The 18,828-nt window shown below is 42.4% G+C and overlaps 1 protein-coding gene and 5 non-coding genes across 6 annotated transcripts in view; 3 read left to right on the forward strand and 3 right to left on the reverse strand.

Annotated features, from left to right (window-relative positions):
- The window catches only part of LOC133631903 (zinc finger protein 568-like), a 36,636-nt gene extending 18,241 nt beyond the window's left edge, over nt 1-18,395 (reverse strand). The window contains exon 1 of the mRNA XM_062024084.1: nt 18,044-18,395. Coding sequence (XP_061880068.1) covers nt 18,044-18,167 — 124 coding nt within the window. The 5' untranslated portion in view covers nt 18,168-18,395. The remainder of the gene's footprint in view (nt 1-18,043) is intronic.
- On the reverse strand, nt 1,180-1,251 carry trnae-cuc (transfer RNA glutamic acid (anticodon CUC)). Its single transcript has one exon. It is a non-coding gene; the product is annotated as a tRNA-Glu (tRNA).
- On the forward strand, nt 3,878-3,949 carry trnae-cuc (transfer RNA glutamic acid (anticodon CUC)). Its single transcript has one exon. It is a non-coding gene; the product is annotated as a tRNA-Glu (tRNA).
- On the reverse strand, nt 6,847-6,918 carry trnae-cuc (transfer RNA glutamic acid (anticodon CUC)). Its single transcript has one exon. It is a non-coding gene; the product is annotated as a tRNA-Glu (tRNA).
- On the forward strand, nt 7,171-7,242 carry trnae-cuc (transfer RNA glutamic acid (anticodon CUC)). Its single transcript has one exon. It is a non-coding gene; the product is annotated as a tRNA-Glu (tRNA).
- On the forward strand, nt 8,835-8,906 carry trnae-cuc (transfer RNA glutamic acid (anticodon CUC)). Its single transcript has one exon. It is a non-coding gene; the product is annotated as a tRNA-Glu (tRNA).
- Nucleotides 18,396-18,828: the final 433 nt, after the last annotated feature.

Here is an 18,828-nt window from a genome sequence, read left to right on the forward strand (position 1 = left end):
TTGTCAAAAGGTGTTTTCATGTGGAGAACACAGTTGTCAATCTTGCTACCATTTGAGCTAATTCCCTTGTAAGGGTGGGTTGGCACAGGGATTGTGGTGTAATACACTTCCAAGAAAAGCATCCATCCCGCTACCTCTTTCACATGCTAACTAGCGCACTACCATTGAAGCTAATTCCCCTGTAAAGCGTTTGGACTGCTAGCTGCTATCACCGTGTAGCTAACAACTATGATATTACAAATAAATAAATAACAGATGTTCAGTATTACATGACACTTCTTAGACAGTCCAGAGACCAGACTGAAGAATTCAGCCATCGATCTCGCTAACTCTAACATGTTAAGCTAGCAAGCTACCATTTAAGCAAGTCATCAAACACGTTTCCTTCATGTACGACTCCACCTCTGAGAGGAAGAAGTTGCTCATACAGACATCCATCAAGTCCCTGGTAGTCTAGTGGTTAGGATTGGTCCCTCATATTGCCGTGTTCTGGGTCCGATTACCGTTAAGGGAAAATAGCATTTTGGCGACAGAGAGTATTTACAGGGGGATTAGCTCAAATGGTAGAGCGCTCGCTTAGCATGTGAGAGGTAGCGGGATCGATGCCCGCATTCTCCAGTGGAACTTTTTAGAGTTTGTGAGCCGACCCCATGTGTGCAGTCGTCCATCTTGTGGGCCACGTGTGGACGTCAGTAAAGTCTGTATGACGGGGACAGCTGGAAGTGGGCGTGGCCTTCAGGATACACGCACTGTAGTATTACTTTAAAGTACTGCAGTAACACTCTTACTAAAATATAAGACGCTGACAAAAGGACTGAAATAGTCCAAAGTCTGGACTTTTGCCGACTGACTGACGTTTGCGTGATTGTGTCTGATAGCAGCTAGCTCAGCTTGCCTTGCAGGGGAATTAGCTCAAATGGTAGAGCGCTCGCTTAGCATGTGAGCGGTAGCGGGATCGATGCCCGCATTCTCCAGTGGAACTTTTTCGACAAGGAATAAAAAATGAGTTTAGCATATGAGAGTTAACTCAAATGTTAGCATGCTAGGTAGCAAGATTGACAACTGCATTCTTCACACGAAAACACGTTCTGAGACTTGTTGTTGTCAAACTTCAAAGTCAGCCACGTTTTTAGGAACTCACATTATTCACCACTCAGACAAAGTTGCTAAAATGCTAAATTCCCTGACCGGGAATCGAACCCGGGCCGCGGCGGTGAGAGCGCCGAATCCTAACCACTAGACCACCAGGGACTTGATGGGTGTCTGTTTGAGCAACTTCTTCCTCTCAGAGGTGGAGTCGTACATGAAGGAAAACGTGTGTGATGTCATGATTGATGACTTTAGCAAGAATTAGCTTAAACGGAAGCATGCTAGCTAAACATGTGAGAGTTAGCGAGATCGATGGCTGAATTCTTCAGTCTGGTCTCTGGACTGTCTAAGAAGTGTCGTGTAACACGTGACTGTCACACTCAAAGCGTGAGGCACATACATACATTCACCAAGTCCCTGGTGATCTAGTGGTTAGGATTCGGTGCTCTCACTGCCGCAGCCCGGGTTCGATTCCTGGTCAGGGAACTTAACATTTTAGCAACTATGTCTGAGTGGTGAATAATGTGAGAACTTCAGAGTCTCTAAAAAACATGGCTGACCTTGTAGTTTGACAACAACAACATTGTCAAAAGGTGTTTTCATGTGGAGAACACAGTTGTCAATCTTGTTACCTAGCTAAAATTGCATGCTAGCATTTGAGCTAATTCCCCTGTAAGGGCAGGTTGGCACAGGGATTGTGGTGTAATACACCTCCAAGAAAAGCATCCATACCGCTACCTCTTTCACATGCTGACTGGCGTGCTACCATCCATCCATCCATCCATCTTCTTCCACTTATCCGAAGTCGGGTCGCGGGGGCAGCAGCCTAAGCAGAGAAGCCCAGACTTCCCTCTCCCCAGCCACTTCGTCCAGCTCTTCCCGGGGGATCCTGAGGCGTTCCCAGGCCAGCCGGGAGACATAGTCTTCCCAACGTGTCCTGGGTCTTCCCCGTGGCCTCCTACCGGTCGGACGTGCTCTAAACACCTCCCTAGGGAGGCGTTCGGTTGGCATCCTGACCAGATGCCCGAACCACCTCATCTGGCTCCTCTCGATGTGGAGGAGCAGCGGCTTTACTTTGAGCTCCTCCCGGATGACAGAGCTTCTCACCCTATCTCTAAGGGAGAGCCCCGCCACCCGGCGTAGGAAACTCATTTCGGCCGCTTGTACCCGTGATCTTGTCCTTTCGGTCATAACCCAAAGCTCATGACCATAGGTGAGGATGGGAACGTAGATCGACCAGTAAATTGAGAGCTTTGCCTTCCGGCTCAGCTCCTTCTTCACCACAACGGATCGATACAGCGTCCGCATTACTGAAGACGCCGCACCGATCCGCCTGTCGATCTCACGATCCACTCTTCCCTCACTCGTGAACAAGACTCCGAGGTACTTGAACTCCTCCACTTGGGGCAGGGTCTCCTCCGCAACCTGGCGTGCTACCATTGAAGCTAATTCCCCATTAAAGCTTTTTGGATTGCTAGCTGCTATCACCGTGTAGCTAACAACTATCATATTACAAATAAATAAATAACAGATGTTCAGTATTACATGACACTTCTTAGACAGTCCAGAGACCAGACTGAAGAATTCAGCCATCGATCTCGCTAACTCTAACATGTTAAGCTAGCACGCTACCATTTAAGCTAATTCTAACTAAAGTCTTCAATCATGATATCACACACGTTTTCCTTCATGTACGAATCCACCTCTGAGAGGAAGAAGTTGCTCATACAGACATCCATCAAGTCCCTGGTGGTCTAGTGGTTAGGATGGGTCCCTCTTTTTGCTGTGTTCTGGGTCCGATTACCATCCATCAATTTTCTACTGCTTATTCCCTTCGGGGTCGCGGGGGGCGCTGGATTACCGTTCAGGGAAAATAGCATTTTGGCGAGAGAGAGCTTTTACAGGGGAATTAGCTCAAATGGTAGAGCGCTCGCTTAGCATGTGAGAGGTAGCGGGATCGATGCCCGCATTCTCCAGTGGAACTTTTAAGAGTTTGTGAGCCGACCCCATGTGTGCAGTCGTCCATCTTGTGGGACACGTGTGGACGTCAGTAAAGTCTGTATAACGGGGACAGCTGGAAGTGGGCGTGGCCTTCAGGATACACACACTGTAGTATTACTTTAAAGTACTGCAGTAACACTCTTGATTGTGTCTGATAGCAGCTAGCTTAGCTAGTCTTGCAGGGGAATTAGCTCAAATGGTAGAGCGCTCGCTTAGCATGTGAGAGGTAGCGGGATCGATGCCCGCATTCTCCAGTGGAACTTTTTTACGGGGAATAAAAAAGGTGTTTAGCATATGAGTTAACTCAAATGGTAGCATGCTAGCTTAGCTAGGTAGCAAAATTGACAACTGCGTTCTTCACACAAAAACACGTTCTGAGACTCGTTGTTCTCAAACTTCAAGGTCAGCCATGTTTTTAGGAACTCACTTTATTCACCACTCAGACCTAGTTGCTAAAATGCTAAGCGCCCTGACCTGGAATCAAACCCGGGCCACGGTGGTGAGAGCACCAAATACTAGCCACTAGACCACCAGGGACTTGATGGATATCTGTTTGAGCAACTTCTTCCTCTCACAGGTGGAGTCGTACATGAAGGAAAATGTGTGTCATATCATGATTGATGACTTTAGCTAGAATTATCTTAAATGGTAGCGTGCTAGCTTAACATGTGAGAGTTAGCAAGATTGATGAATGAATTCTTCAGTCTGGTCTCTGGATTGCTGGAAGTGCTATGTAACACGTGACTGTCACACTCAAAGCGTGAGGCACATACGTTCATTCATCAAGTCCCTGGTGGTCTAGTGGTTAGGATTTGGCGCTCTCACCGCCGCGGCCCGGGTTCGATTCCCGGTCAGGGAACTTAGCACATTAGCAACTATTTCTGAGTGGTGAATAAAGTGAGTTCCTATAAACTATGTCTGAGTGGTGAATAAAGTGAGTTCCTAAAAACATGGTTGACCTTGAAGTTTGACAACAACAAGTCTCAGAATGTGTTTTTGTGTGAAGAACGCAGTTGTCAATCTTGCTACCTAGCATGCTACCATTTGAGTTAACTCTCATATGCTAAACTCCTTTTTTATTCCCCGTCAAAAAAGTTCCACTGGAGAATGCGGGTGGCTAAAATACGCGACGCTGCTGACCGCCGTCTAACGTTACGTTACTGTGTGTGATACATTCACTAACGTAACGTTATGTCTAGGTACCTCATGCAACCCTGCTTAAAAATAAGCACTTGACAAAAAGTATGAATTAGGTAACGAACTGCAGTGGACGCAACAGATTGCCGTGTTTATAAGTAGACGCAGCATTGGCTACTGTGACACGACCAATTTGGCCGCCATCTTGAAGTGGTGATGAGGAGCCGGCGAGCAGCCTAAACTGACAGTTGACAGGTAGAAAACAAAGATGCTAGACTGACAGTTGACAGGTAGAAAACAAAGATGGTGTTCAGCGTTTTCCTGCTCAAATGAGCGGACTGTTGAAAATAGGAATCGGGGGATTACTTTTCACAAGTAAGATTTAACATTAACATACTTTTGGTTGTATTTTGTGAAAAGAATATTACCACAGAGTTGAGAAGGAGCAAAGATCTTCAATATTTGTATGTGAAAATCACAAAGAAATCTTCCGGGGGAAGATGACCCCCCTACAGGGGTTTGGTTGGGTTTGGTTTACAAACTTTCAGCCCCACCTAAAACAAAATTCACCAGCCGCCACTGATTATGATGCATTCTCATTTTAGGCAAAGTATAAGACAATACTTTCTTAACTGTATAATTGTAACCAGGAATAAGTCTTCAAGTAACAATATTCAAATACTAACATTGTTGGGTAAGACAGAATTTGTTTTTATTCTGAATCCAGTCAAACAGATTGGTGGTTTTAGCTGATATAAAGACTTTCGGGTGTTTATATATGTTTATGTTTAAGTATTTGGCAGACGCTTTTATCCAAAGCGACATACATGAAAAATACATATAAAACAATCACTGTAAACATTATCATTTAAGGGAAGAATGTAATAGAAAATATCAATACAAAGTGTCAAGACAGAATAAACTCTCGGCTGCTGCAGCAACAGAGATCTAGTCTATAGGTCACTAAGATATGTAGATATCTAATGCATTCATACATTGTTTATTTAGGATATATGCATGTATATATAACCTAATCATATTGTTTCTTCAATTTAAAAATAGCTGACCTTTTTTTCCCCCTTCTCTGGGATTATATTCCCAGTTTTGATCTCGGACGTCTGGTCACTTATAGCATATAAGAATATTCTATTACTGTTAAGCAAACTATGAATAATAAAACACGCCTAAACATGTGTACTTTATCATAGCTACACGTATGACAAAAAAGCGCGTGAAAATCAGTGGTATTCAGTGAGGTAAGATGAATTAAATGCGCTGACAGTTCATTGCTCCTGCCAAATGAATTGCAGTGAGTGGGGCGGATCACCACTCCAAGATGGCGGCCCCGCGTCTCGTCAGCGCCAGTAGGCAGTAGTGCTCTATGCTGCGTCTACTTATGAGATGTCTATGGTTACAACGTTAGCAGTGAGTTTACAGCCTCACTGATTTAACTACACAGCAAATATAAATCACGGTACTTAGCCAATAAACGTTAGCTTACATTCAAAACTTACCCTTCTTTGCGCATCTTTAAATGTCGAACGAAGATGGAAGTTGTTGCGTCTCCGTCTGTAATATTGGAAATGCATGTTTTGCATACTGCATTTAATTTTTTTTTCGACCAAGTCGTCGTTATTATACCCGAACGAAACCAACTTTGGCATAATTTTTTCTCACTGCCGCGTTGTTTTACAACTCTTCTTCGTTGGTTGTCCTGCAATTTGATTGGATGAATGCTGTGGGATGAAAACATCGTGGATCTAATTTGATTGGCTATTGTACTGACAGGCAGCACACACACTGACAGACACACACGCACAAAATGAAAGATACGGAGCGCTCCTGAATAACTTTTTAATCTTTGGGTTTTGGGGAAAGTAACATGTCTTGTCAAGTCGAGTCTAAAGCCATCAAATTCATGACTCGAGTCTGGCTCGAGTCCAAGTCATGTGTCTCGAGTCTACACCTCTGCATTTTGGCGACAAAGAGTATTTACAGGGGAATTAGCTCAAATGGTAGAGCGCTCGCTTAGCATGTGAGAGGTAGCGGGATCGATGCCCGCATTCTCCAGTGGAACTTTTTAGAGTTTGTGAGCCGACCCCATGTGTGCAGTCGTCCATCTTGTGGGACACGTGTGGACGTCAGTAAAGTCTGTATGACGGGGACAGCTGGAAGTGGGCGTGGCCTTCAGGATACACACACTGTAGTATTACTTTAAAGTACTGCAGTAACACTCTTACTAAAATATAAGACGCTGACAAAAGGATTGAAATAGTCCAAAGTCTGGACTTTTGCCGACTGACTGACGTTTGTGTGATTGTGTCTGATAGCAGCTAGCTTAGCTTGTCTTGCAGGGGAATTAGCTCAAATGGTAGAGCGCTCGCTTAGCATGTGAGAGGTAGCGGGATCGATGCCCACATTCTCCAGTGGAACTTTTTCGATGGGGAATAAAATATGAGTTTAGCATATGAAAGTTAACTCAAGTGTTAGCAAGATTGACAACTGCGTTCTTCACACGAAAACATGTTCTGAGCCTTGTTGTTGTCAAACTTCAAAGTCAGCCACGTTTTTAGGAACTCACATTATTGACCACTGGGACAAAGTTGCTAAAATGCTAAGTGCCCTGGCCGGGAATCGAACCCGGGCCACGGCGGTGAGAGCGCCGAATCCTAACCACTAGACCACCAGGGACTTGATGGATGCCTGTATGAGCAACTTCTTCCTCTCAGAGGTGGAGTCGTACATGAAGGAAAATGTGTGTGATATCATGATTGATGACTTTAGCGGGAATTAGCTTAAACGGTAGCATGCTAGCTTAACATGTGAGAGTTAGCGAGATCGAGGGATGAATTCTTCAGTCTGGTCTCTGGACTGTCTAAGAAGTGTCATGTAACATGTGACTGTTACACTCAAAGCGTGAGTCTCATACAGTCTTCCATCAAGTCCCTGGTGGTCTAGTGGTCAGGATTCGGCGCTCTCACCGCCGCGGCTCGGGTTCGATTCCCGGCCAGGGAACTTAGCATTTAGCAACTATGTCTGAGTGATAAATAATGTGAGAACTTCAGGGTCTCTAAAAACATGGCTGACATTGTAGTTTGACAACAACAACATTGTCAAAAGGTGTTTTCATGTGGACAACTCAGTTGTCAATCTTGCTACCTAGCTAAGCTAGCATGCTACCATTTCAGCTAATTCCCTTGTAAGGGTGGGTTGGCACAGGGATTGTGGTGTAATACACCTCCAAGAAAAGCATCCATACCGCTACCTCTTTCACATGCTAACTAGCGTGCTACCATTGAAGCTAATTCCCCTGTAAAGCGTTTGGACTGCTAGCTAATATCACAGCGTAGCTAACAACTATGATATTACAAATAAATAAATAACAGATGTTCAGTATTACATGACACTTCTTAGACAGTCCAGAGACCAGACTGAAGAATTCAGCCATCGATCTCGCTAACTCTAACATGTTAAGCTAGCAAGCTACCATATAAGCAAGTCATCAAACACGTTTCCTTCATGTACGACTCCACCTCTGAGAGGAAGAAGTTGCTCATACAGACATCCATCAAGTCCCTGGTGGTCTAGTGGTTAGGATTGGTCCCTCATATTGCCGTGGTCTGGGTCCGATTACCGTTAAGGAAAAATAGCATTTTGGCGACAGAGAGTATTTGCAGGGGAATTAGCTCAAATGGTAGAGCGCTCGCTTAGCATGTGAGAGGTAGCGGGATCGATGCCCGCATTCTCCAGTGGAACTTTTTAGAGTTTGTGAGTGTGCAGTCGTCCATCTTGTGGGCCACGTGTGGACGTCAGTAAAGTCTGTATGACGGGGACAGCTGGAAGTGGGCGTGGCCTTCAGGATACACACACTGTAGTATTACTTTAAAGTACTGCAGTAACACTCTTACTGAAATATAAGACGCTGACAAAAGGATTGAAATAGTCCAAAGTTTGGACTTTTGCCGACTGACGTTTGTGTGATTGTGTCTGATAGCAGCTAGCTTAGCTCGTCTTGCAGGGGAATTAGCTCAAATGGTAGAGCGCTTGCTTAGCATGTGAGAGGTAGCGGGATCGATGCCCGCATTCTCCAGTGGAACTTTTTCGATGGGGAATAAAATATGAGTTTAGCATATGAGAGTTAACTCAAATGTTAGCAAGATTGACAACTGCGTTCTTCACACGAAAACATGTTCTGAGACTTGTTGTTGTCAAACTTCAAGGTCAGCCACGTTTTTAGGAACTCACATTATTCACCACTGAGACAAAGTTGCTAAAATGCTAAGTTCCCTGGTCGGGAATCGAACCCTGGGCGCGGCAGTGAGAGCACCAAATCCTAACCACTAGCCCACCAGGGACTTGATGCATGTCTGTATGAGCAACTTCTTCCTCTCAGAGGTGGAGTCGTACATGAAGGAAAACGTGTGTGATGTCATGATTGATGTCTTAAGCGGGAATTAGCTTAAACGGTAGCATGCTAGCTTAATATGTGAGAGTTAGCGAGATCGATGGCTGAATTCTTCAGTCTGGTCTCTGGACTGTCTAAGAAGTGTCATGTAACACGTGACTGTTACACTCAAAGCGTGAATCTCATACAGTCTTCCATCAAGTCCCTGGTGGTCTAGTGGTTAGGATTCGGCGCTCTCACCGCCGCGGCCCGGGTTCGATTCCCGGTCAGGGAACTTAGCATTTAGCAACTATGTCTGAGTGATAAATAATGTGAGAACTTCAGGGTCTCTAAAATCATGGCTGACCTTGTAGTTTGACAACAACAACATTGTCAAAAGGTGTTTTCAAGTGGAGAACACAGTTGTCAATCTTGCTACCTAGCTAAGCTAGCATGCTACCATTTGAGCTAATTCCCTTGTAAGGGTGGGTTGGCACAGGGTTTGTGGTGTAATACACCTCCAAGAAAAGCATCCATACCGCTACCTCTTTCACATGCTAACTAGCGCACTACCATTGAAGCTAATTCCCCTGTAAAGCGTTTGGACTGCTAGCTGCTATCACCGTGTAGCTAACAACTATGATATTACAAATAAATAAATAACAGATGTTCAGTATTACATGACACTTCTTAGACAGTCCAGAGACCAGACTGAAGAATTCAGCCATCGATCTCGCTAATTCTAACATGTTAAGCTAGCAAGCTACCATTTAAGCAAGTCATCAAACACGCTTCCTTCATGTACGACTCCACCTCTGAGAGGAAGAAGTTGCTCATACAGACATCCATCAAGTCCCTGGTGGTCTAGTGGTTAGGATTGGTCCCTCATATTGCCGTGTTCTGGGTCCGATTACCGTTAAGGAAAAATAGTATTTTGGCGACAAAGAGTATTTACAGCGGAATTAGCTCAAAAGGTAGAGCGCTCGCTTAGCATGTGAGAGGTAGCGGGATCGATGCCTGCATTCTCCAATGGAACTTTTTAGAGTTTGTGAGCCGACCCTATGTGTGCAGACGTCCATTTTGTGAGTAAAGTCTGTATGACAGCTGGAAGTGGGCGTGGCCTTCAAGATACACACACTGTAGTATTACTTTAAAGTACTGCAGTAACACTCTTACTAAAATATAAGACGCTGACAAAAGGACTGAAATAGTCCAAAGTCTGGACTTTTGCCGACTGACTGACGTTTGTGTGATTGTGTCTGATAGCAGCTAGCTGCTGGACACGATGGTGAAAGCGACGAATCCTAACCACCAGACCACCAGGGACTTGATGGATGTTGGGGGGGGTTACCCACATATGCGGTCCTCTCCAAGGTTTCTCATAGTCATTCACATCGACGTCCCACTGGAGTGAGTTTTTCCTTGCCCGTATGTGGGCTCTGTACCGAGGATGTCGTTGTGGCTTGTGCAGCCCTTTGAGAGACTTGTGATTTAGGGCTATATAAATAAACATTGATTGATTGATTGATTGATCGTATGAGCAACTTCTTCCTCTCAGAGGTGGAGTCGTACATGAAGAAAAACTTTTGTAATATCATGATTGATGACTTTAGCGGGGCCTGGCTGCTAGCTTAACATGTGAGAGTTAGCTAGATCTAAGGCTGGATTCTTCAGTCTGGTCTCCGGACTGTCTAAGAAGTGTCATGTAATACTGAACATCTGTTATTTATTTATTTGTAATATCATAGTTGTTAGCTACATAGTGATAGCAGCTAGCAGTCCAAAATGCTTTTCAGGGGAATTAGCTTAAATGGTAGCATGCTAGTCAGCGTGGGAGACAGGTAGCGGGATTGATGCTTTTCTCACGTTTTCATTTTCTTGGAGGTGTATTACACCACAATCCCTTTGCCAACCCACCCTTACAGGGGAATTAGCTCAAATGGTAGCATGCTAGCTTAGCTAGGTAGCAAGATTGACGCGTGTGTTCTTCACACAAAAACACGTTCTGAGACCGTTGTTGTCAAATTTCAAGGTCAGCCATGTTTTTAGGGACTCACATTATTCACCACTCAGACACAGTTGCTAAAATGCTAAGTTCCCTGGCCGAGAATCGAACCCTGGCCGCACCGGTGAGAGGGCCGAATCCTAACCACTAGACCACCAGGGACTTGATGGATGTCTGTATGAGCAACTTCTTCGTCTCAGACTTGGAGTCGTACATGAAGGAAAACATGCGCGATATCATGATTGATGACTTTAGCGGGAATTAGCGTAAATGGTAGCATGCTAGCTTAACATGTGAGAGTTGCGCCCAACAAAGTGTTAATACTGGAAGTATTGTGCTTATGACACACTAGCTGTGTGATGGTAACATTCATCTTAGTTGTAGTTTCCTTTACCAAATTTGGAGGCGTTGAAATCGCCATGTAAAATTGCTAAAGCTAATAGTAGCCTGTCTATGGCAAATCCAATGTAAATTAGCATCAAGCTAGAGCATTTTGTAAGAGTGGAGCCTGACTTCACAATTGTGTGTTTTCTACAAAGCATACTTGCTTTGTTGGTGTTAAAAATGGCAACATTACTTGGAGGGAGTTTGGCAGAGTGAACGTTTACATGAGCCGGACGGGACGAGTCTGAAACTAGACGCAATGTCACGTGCAAAAAAGGTATCGAAATATGGCACCGTTTGATTTGACGTGAATCCATACCCAGTTCTACCGAAATAATTCAATCGGTACCTATAAAAGTTCCGTATTATGTACCCACCCCTGAAAATGGCGGACCTGTGCAAAACAGTTAGGGTAAAGGAAGATATGTATGGATAATCTGCTGACGTCACATTTGGTAGAAACTAGGGCTGGACGATATGGCCTTTTATTAATATCTCGATGTGTTTAGGCCATTTCACGATACACGATATATATCTCGATATTTTGCCTTAGCCTTGAATGAACACTTGATGCATATAATCACACCAGGATGATGATTCTATGTGTCTACATTAAAACATTCTTGTTCATACTGCATTAATATATGCTCATTTTAAAGGCCTACTGAAAGCCACTACTATCGACCACGCAGTCTGATAGTTTATATATCAATGATGAAATCTTAACATTGCAACACATGCCAATACGGCCGGGTTAACTTATAAAGTGCAATTTTAAATTTCCTGCGACACTTCCGGTTGAAAACGTCTAGATATGATGACGTATGCGCGTGACGTCACGGAGAGAACGGAAGTATTCGGACCCCATTGGATCCAATACAAAAAAGCTCTGTTTTCATCCCAAAATTCCACAGTATTCTGGACATCTGTGTTGGTGAATCTTTTGCAATTTGTTTAATGAACAATGGAGACTGCAAAGAAGAAAGCTGTAGGTGTGATTGGTGTATTAGCGGCGGACTACAGCAACACAACCAGGAGGACTTTGAGATGGATAGCAGACGCGCTAGCCACCGACCTCACCTTGACTCCCTCCGTCTACGGGCCGCCGACCGCATCGGTGATCGGGCAAAGTCCTTTGTCGCTCCGTCAATCGCTGGAACGCAGGTGAGCACGGGTGTTGATGAGTAGATGAGGGCTGGCTGGCATAGGTGGAGAGCTAATGTTTTTAGCATACCTCTGTGAGGTCCCGTTGCTAAGTTAGCTTCAATGGCGTCGTTAGCAACAGCATTGTTAAGCTTCGACAGGCTGGAAAGCATTAACCGTGTATTTACATGTCCATGGTTTAATAGTATTGTTGATCTTCTGTCTATCCTTCCAGTCAGGGGTTTATTTATTTTGATTCTATCTGCATTTGAGCCCGATGCTATCACGTTAGCTCCGTAGCTAAAGTGTTTCGCCGATGTATTGTCGTGGAGATAAAAGTCACTGTGAATGTCCATTTCGCGTTCTCGACTCTCATTTTCAAGAGGATATAGTATCCGAGGTGGTTTAAAATACAAATCCGTGATCCACAATAGAAAAAAGAGAAAGTGTGGAATCCAATGAGCCCTTGTACCTAAGTTACGGTCAGAGCGAAAAAAGATACGTCCTGCACTGCACGCTAGTCCTTCACTCTGACGTTCCTCATCCACAAATCTTTCATCCTCGCTCAAATTAATGGGGTAATCGTCGCTTTTTCGGTCCGAATCTGTCTCGCTGCATTGTCAACAATGGGAAAATGTGAGCAGCCCTTCCTCCTTTGACGTCACGCTACTTCCGGTACAGGCAAGGCTTTTTTATCAGCGACCAAAAGTTGCGAACTTTATCGTCGATGTTCTCTACTAAATCCTTTCAGCAAAAATATGGCAATATCGCAAAATGATCAAGTATGACACACAGAATGGATCTGCTATCCCCGTTTGAATAAAAAAAATTCATTAGTAGGCCTTTAAACTTTCATGCAGAGAGGGAAATCACAACTAAGTCAATTTACCAAAACTGTATTTATTAAAGTTATTAAGCAGTGGCACAAACATTCATGTCATTTCAAAACAGAAAGTGCAAGATTGTCAGAGACATTTTTAAAACAAGCTATTAGTGCACTTTTGTGCATGATGTCACTAAGATGACATATCAAAACAACACTAAATTAAAGTGGACTTTTTGTACAGAACGCCACTACAATAGTTTAAAACAAATAAGGTGCACTTTTGTGCATGATGTCACACAAGATATTTCAATAACTGTCAAATAAAAATGAGCTGCATAAAAGGAAATGAAATAGTGTATGTCCTTCACTATGTGGTAGGTTCCTGCGGACGTTATCTCCTTCTGTTGTTGACTTTTTTTTCATAGCGTGTTGATGTGGAAATGGTTGCTTGGGTATTTTGTTGGTGTGGCACCGGCCGGAGATGTTGACATGCGGAGTTTCAAGCACTCCTCATTCTCTAGCGGGTGACTTTTCAAATGATGCTACACTATAGCAGTGCTGCTACTATAGCTTTTGCCGCATACTTATAAAACATCTTCCCGCTTGAAGCCAAACCACCGCCAGACGATGGACTCCCTGCTGTTTTTCTTGGGAATTAATTATTCCTTCATTTGTTACCACACCGCTAGCATCACAGCTAACTTTACCATGTCGCTACCTGTCTGCTCCGCGAGAGTGTATGACGTTGCGACAGTATGTGACGTATGTAAGAAGGTGCGCTTGTTTTATGTCTCTGTGAGAAGCAGAGACAAGAAAGAGTGAGAAACGGCTGTAGTGTAATGCCGGCAGCTAAAAGAAACTGCGTGAGGACGTATACTCGATTATCACGATATAGTCATTTTCTATATCGCACAGAGACCCGCGCTATATCGAGTATATTCGATATATCGCCCAGCCCTAGTAGAAACTTCACCAAAGGGGCAAATTCCAAACGGCTCGTTTCAAAGAAGTATAAAGGAAGGCAATATTGTTTTATAAACATCTCCTCAGTGTCTGCACGGATTGATCACATTTTCGAGACTAGTGTAAAAAAAGTATTTTTTGCACAACAGGTGCCCTTTAAGAGATCATGTACATGCATGTCATTTCTTACTTTTTTAGTTATAATACATTGGCAAAAAAATACTAATAATACATCTTCACATTGTCATCATGGGGTATTGTGTGTAGAATTTTGAGGACAAAAACTGATTTAAAAGGTGACATGAAAAAAACATGTATGTTTTAGTAATCACTATTCAGAATAAACTATGGATTGGGTTAGCCTAGTTGTTACAATTATGTACACATACATTATATTGTCTATTGCTGATATTTAACATGGGCTTTATTTTTCAAAATGAGAAGAAATTAATATTTTGTAACCATGTACATTATTGGATTATTTAAGTTTAATCACAGGCTTTTAATGCAGCTTTTGTACCTGAGAACATTTTAGTCTCCAAATTCACATTGTTTACTTTATTATTGGTGTCAACGCACCTCAGCCATGATTATATTTGTGTATTAAGACCACAACAAACCCACTAATGAGCTAAAGCTAAATCACATATTTTGTTACTCTCAGAGTATATTTTTGTTAGGCTGCAGAAATAGATATAAGATACCGTATTTTTCGGAGTATAAGTCGCTCCGGAGTATAGGTCGCACCTGCCGAAAATGCATAATAAAGAAAGAAAAAAACATATATAACTCGCACTGGAGTGTAAGTCGCATTTTTTGGGGACATTTATTTGATAAAACCCAACACCAAGAATAGACATTTGAAAGGCAATTTAAAATAAATAAAGAATAGTGAACAACAGGCTGAATAAGTGTACGTTATATGAGGCATAAATAACCAACTGAGAACGTGCCTGGTATGTTAACGTAACATATTATGGTAAGAGTCATTCAAATAACTATAACATATAGAACATGCTATACGTTTACCAAACAATCTGTCACTCCTAATCGCTAAATCCCATGAAATCTTATACGTCTAGTATCTTAGGTGAATGAGCTAAATAATATTATTTGATATTTTACGGTAATGTGTTAATAGTTTCACACATTAGTCGCTCCTGAGTATAAGTCGCACCCCCGGCCAAACTATGAAAAAAACTGCGACTTAATAGTCCGAAAAATACGGTACGTGTCTTATTTGAAAAAAATATATATTTAAAAAAGAAATGATGGGTGTAAGTGCATAATTCATTGCAATGACAGAGGGGTGAAAGTGGTCCTTCCTTGTAGTGGCTGCTGGTTGCAGGAGCTCTGCGACTTTTTGAACATGCACTGCAACTACATAATTTCCCCATTGTGGGATAAATAAAGTCTGTTTTATCCTAAGTGATTCTTTTATTGACACTGTTAACACGTGAGATTATTTGCCTTCTCATGTGTGTTGTGTTAAAATGTGTCATTAAACAAGCAATAAAACATGGCAAAGAGTTTATTTAGTTCCAGCCACTAAAATCGCTTCAAAAGTGAAAAATAAGGCTTGGAAATTTGAGGGGGGGCTGTTAGCAAATTCTGAGCCAGCATTGATCAAAACATTCCTAAAAGAATCAGAACTTCTTTTAAACCTCCGGTGTAAAGTGAATAGCCAAGCTTTATCTCTCCCTTAACCTTGTAATGAAAATATAACAATTTTTTTTCAAAACTGCTTAAAAACATTCCTAACACATGTTTGTCATAACATTTAACCCCTTTTAGTAATTGTTGTGGCTTGGCCAAAGGAACTCTTCCCAAAACATGTTTCACTATGTGGTGTTTTGATGGAGTATCTCATCTAGAGCACAGCTCCCACATCCACTTGGAGACAATCTGCCACACGCTGAAGGAAAGTTGTCTTCTTTTCATAAATCAAGTGTGTGTTGTCTTGTCTAATCATAAAAGATGCAGACGAGGCGTGTTGACTGAGTTCTTAAAGTTTACTCCACAGCGTGCTCATCAACATCTATGGCTACCTACATTTAACAACCCTAAACGGGGCTACCGCGCATGCGCTTCACTACAGTGGCATGCTGGGTAATGGAGTTCTTATGTTACCTAGCTAAGTGTTTTTCAACCTTTTTTGAGCAAAGGCAAATTTTTTCCATTGAAAAAATCAAAAGGCACACCACTAGCAGAAATCGTTAAAAAATTTGAACTCGATATTGACAATAAAAAGTCGTCGCAATTGTTGGATATGACTTTAAACCATAACTAACCATGCATCACTATACTTGTCTCAAAGTCCTGTCACCACCTGTCACATCACCCCGTGACTTATTTGGAGTTTTTTAGTGTCTCCCTGTGTGTAGTGTTTTAGTTCTTGTCTTGCGCTGGTGGCTTTTCCTGTTTCGTTGGTATTTTCCTGTAGCAGTTTCATGGCTTCCTTGAGCACTATTCCCCGCACCTGTTTTGTTTTAGCAATCAAGGCTATTTAAGTTGTCGCTATCCTTTGCGGGGACATTGTTGATTGTCATGTCATGTACAGGTGTACTTTGTCTGCTCTACACACTGTAAGTCTTTGCTGTCGTCCAGCATTCTGTTTTTGTTTACTTGGCAATTAGTTCAGTTTTAGTTTCGTTTTGCATAGCCTTCCCTAAGTTTCAATGCTTTTTCTTAGCGGCACTCCCTTTTGTTTGTTTTTGGTTTAAGCATTAGATAGCTTTTGACCTACACGCTGTCATCTGCATATCGTCCTGGGCATGACGTTAAAGTGCATCCGGCAGTGGAGGCTCCTCTAAGGGGTCTTGGGGCACCAGGAGTTTAACCCCTTTACTACTGTTACCCCAGGTGGCCCTTGGCAAAGGCCTAGTACCTGACTGCCCCCTAGACCTCAAAGGCGGAGCAGGCGGAAGACGGTAGATTTAAGAACTACCACAACGGCTTGCGTTGGCGGAAGAAGGCTGCAGCAGAAAAGGGTCCCCAGTCGTCTTGGACTCCATGCCACTGGACCCTGACCCGATTCTGTCAAGGATCGTGTGGTGACTGTCTGTGCACCAGTCTCCCCACGTTAAACTAAGTCACGCACAGGCATCCTCCATAAAGGGATACACCCCTACTAGGAGGATCGTCATACTCGTTCGAGTGACCGCCGATGATGATGGTGATCAGACAAACCATGTTCCCGACATCTACAAAGCAATTAGCTACTTTCTGCCACCTACTGATATGGAAGAGTATTACACGGTTACTCTACCGAGCTCTGAACAGCACCGACACATTTGCAGATTATTATTACTTGTTTGAAAAACATATTTTTAACCCAAATAGGTAAAATGATATATTCTCCCACGGCACACCAGACTGTTTTTCACGCCACACTAGTGTGCCGCGGCACAGTGGTTGAAAAACACGGCGTCTTAGCTCAGTAGTCACAATGTGTGGACTACTTTGCTGGTTGAAAGGTGATTGACAATGAATGTTTACTTTCACTTGTAGATGCATGTAGGTCAGGATCAGGAAGTGAATTGATTGATTGATTGATTGATACTTTTATTAGTAGATTGCACAGTACAGTACATATTCCATACAATTGACCACTAAATGGTAACACCCGAATAATTTTTTCAACTTGTTTAAGTCGGGGTCCACGTTCATCAATTCATGGTACAAATATATACTATCAGCATAATACAGTCATCACATAAGTTAATCATCAAAATATATACATTGAATTATTTACAATCCGGGGGGGGGGGGGGGGTAGTTTGGGTTGCTATCAGCATATTTCAGTCATCAACAATTTTATCATCTGAGAAATTGACATTTTAACAGTGTAGGTCTCACTTCGTAGGATATTAGCAATGAAACTATGAATTATATTGGTTACGATGTAAAATATATTTGGTGACTGTGTGAGTTTTGTGTAAACATGTTGATACACATTGTTACAACCTCTTATAAATATGGAGTGTCCATATTAAAACAAAGCAGTGCATTATCCTGAAAATACAATTCCTCTTCCTACAACATATTTAAGAATAGTGTCAATAATTAAATATAAAGTTGGTAAACATGTGAGAATAAGAAGTAAACAAACCTGTTCTGTGTGACATAACTTGGCGTTTCTTGCAAACAGCGTCCAGTAGTTGACGTTGTCGCTCCTTCTCCTCTTTTGTTGGACAAAGTTCCTCCTCGTACTCTGCTATCGTTCTCTCGCACATTTTCACACAATCACAACACTTTACTCTCACACTTGTGACTTGTTAGCAGCTACCAAGCTAAGCTAACTAGCAAGCTAAGCTAAGCTAACTAGCACAAAGTGCGCTGAGACTAATGAATCCGGACACTTACAAATATTAACGTTGCTTACTCCAAAAAACAACATATATTTGTACATGTACGCGCTGATTAAACACGCATAACCATTGTCAACACGATAACGTTTTCTCCGTCAGACGCCATCTTGCTTTTCCTCGTCCTGTTTTGTCCAAGCGCTGTCTTGTCAGATCTCGCGAGAGAAACAAGCAACCTGCTCAATTTCTTCTTCTTACTAACGACTTGCAGCCATGGCTCGAAAGGTTTATACCGCCACCTACTGTCATGTAGAAGGTAGGACAGAACACGGACATCCTGTTCATAACGATATGTAATATGTACAATATACACACTGCAAGTATATATATATATATATATATATATATATATATATATATATATATATATATATATATATATATATATATATATATATATATATATATATATATAATGTAGTAACAGACACCTTCATAACAATATTCAATATGTACAATATGTACTGCAAGTGTATATATAATGTAGTAACAGACACCATAACAAATATGTAATATGTACAATATACAC

The sequence above is a fragment of the Entelurus aequoreus genome, linkage group LG17, assembly GCF_033978785.1.
Source record: "Entelurus aequoreus isolate RoL-2023_Sb linkage group LG17, RoL_Eaeq_v1.1, whole genome shotgun sequence".
Classification (NCBI taxonomy): domain Eukaryota; kingdom Metazoa; phylum Chordata; class Actinopteri; order Syngnathiformes; family Syngnathidae; genus Entelurus; species Entelurus aequoreus.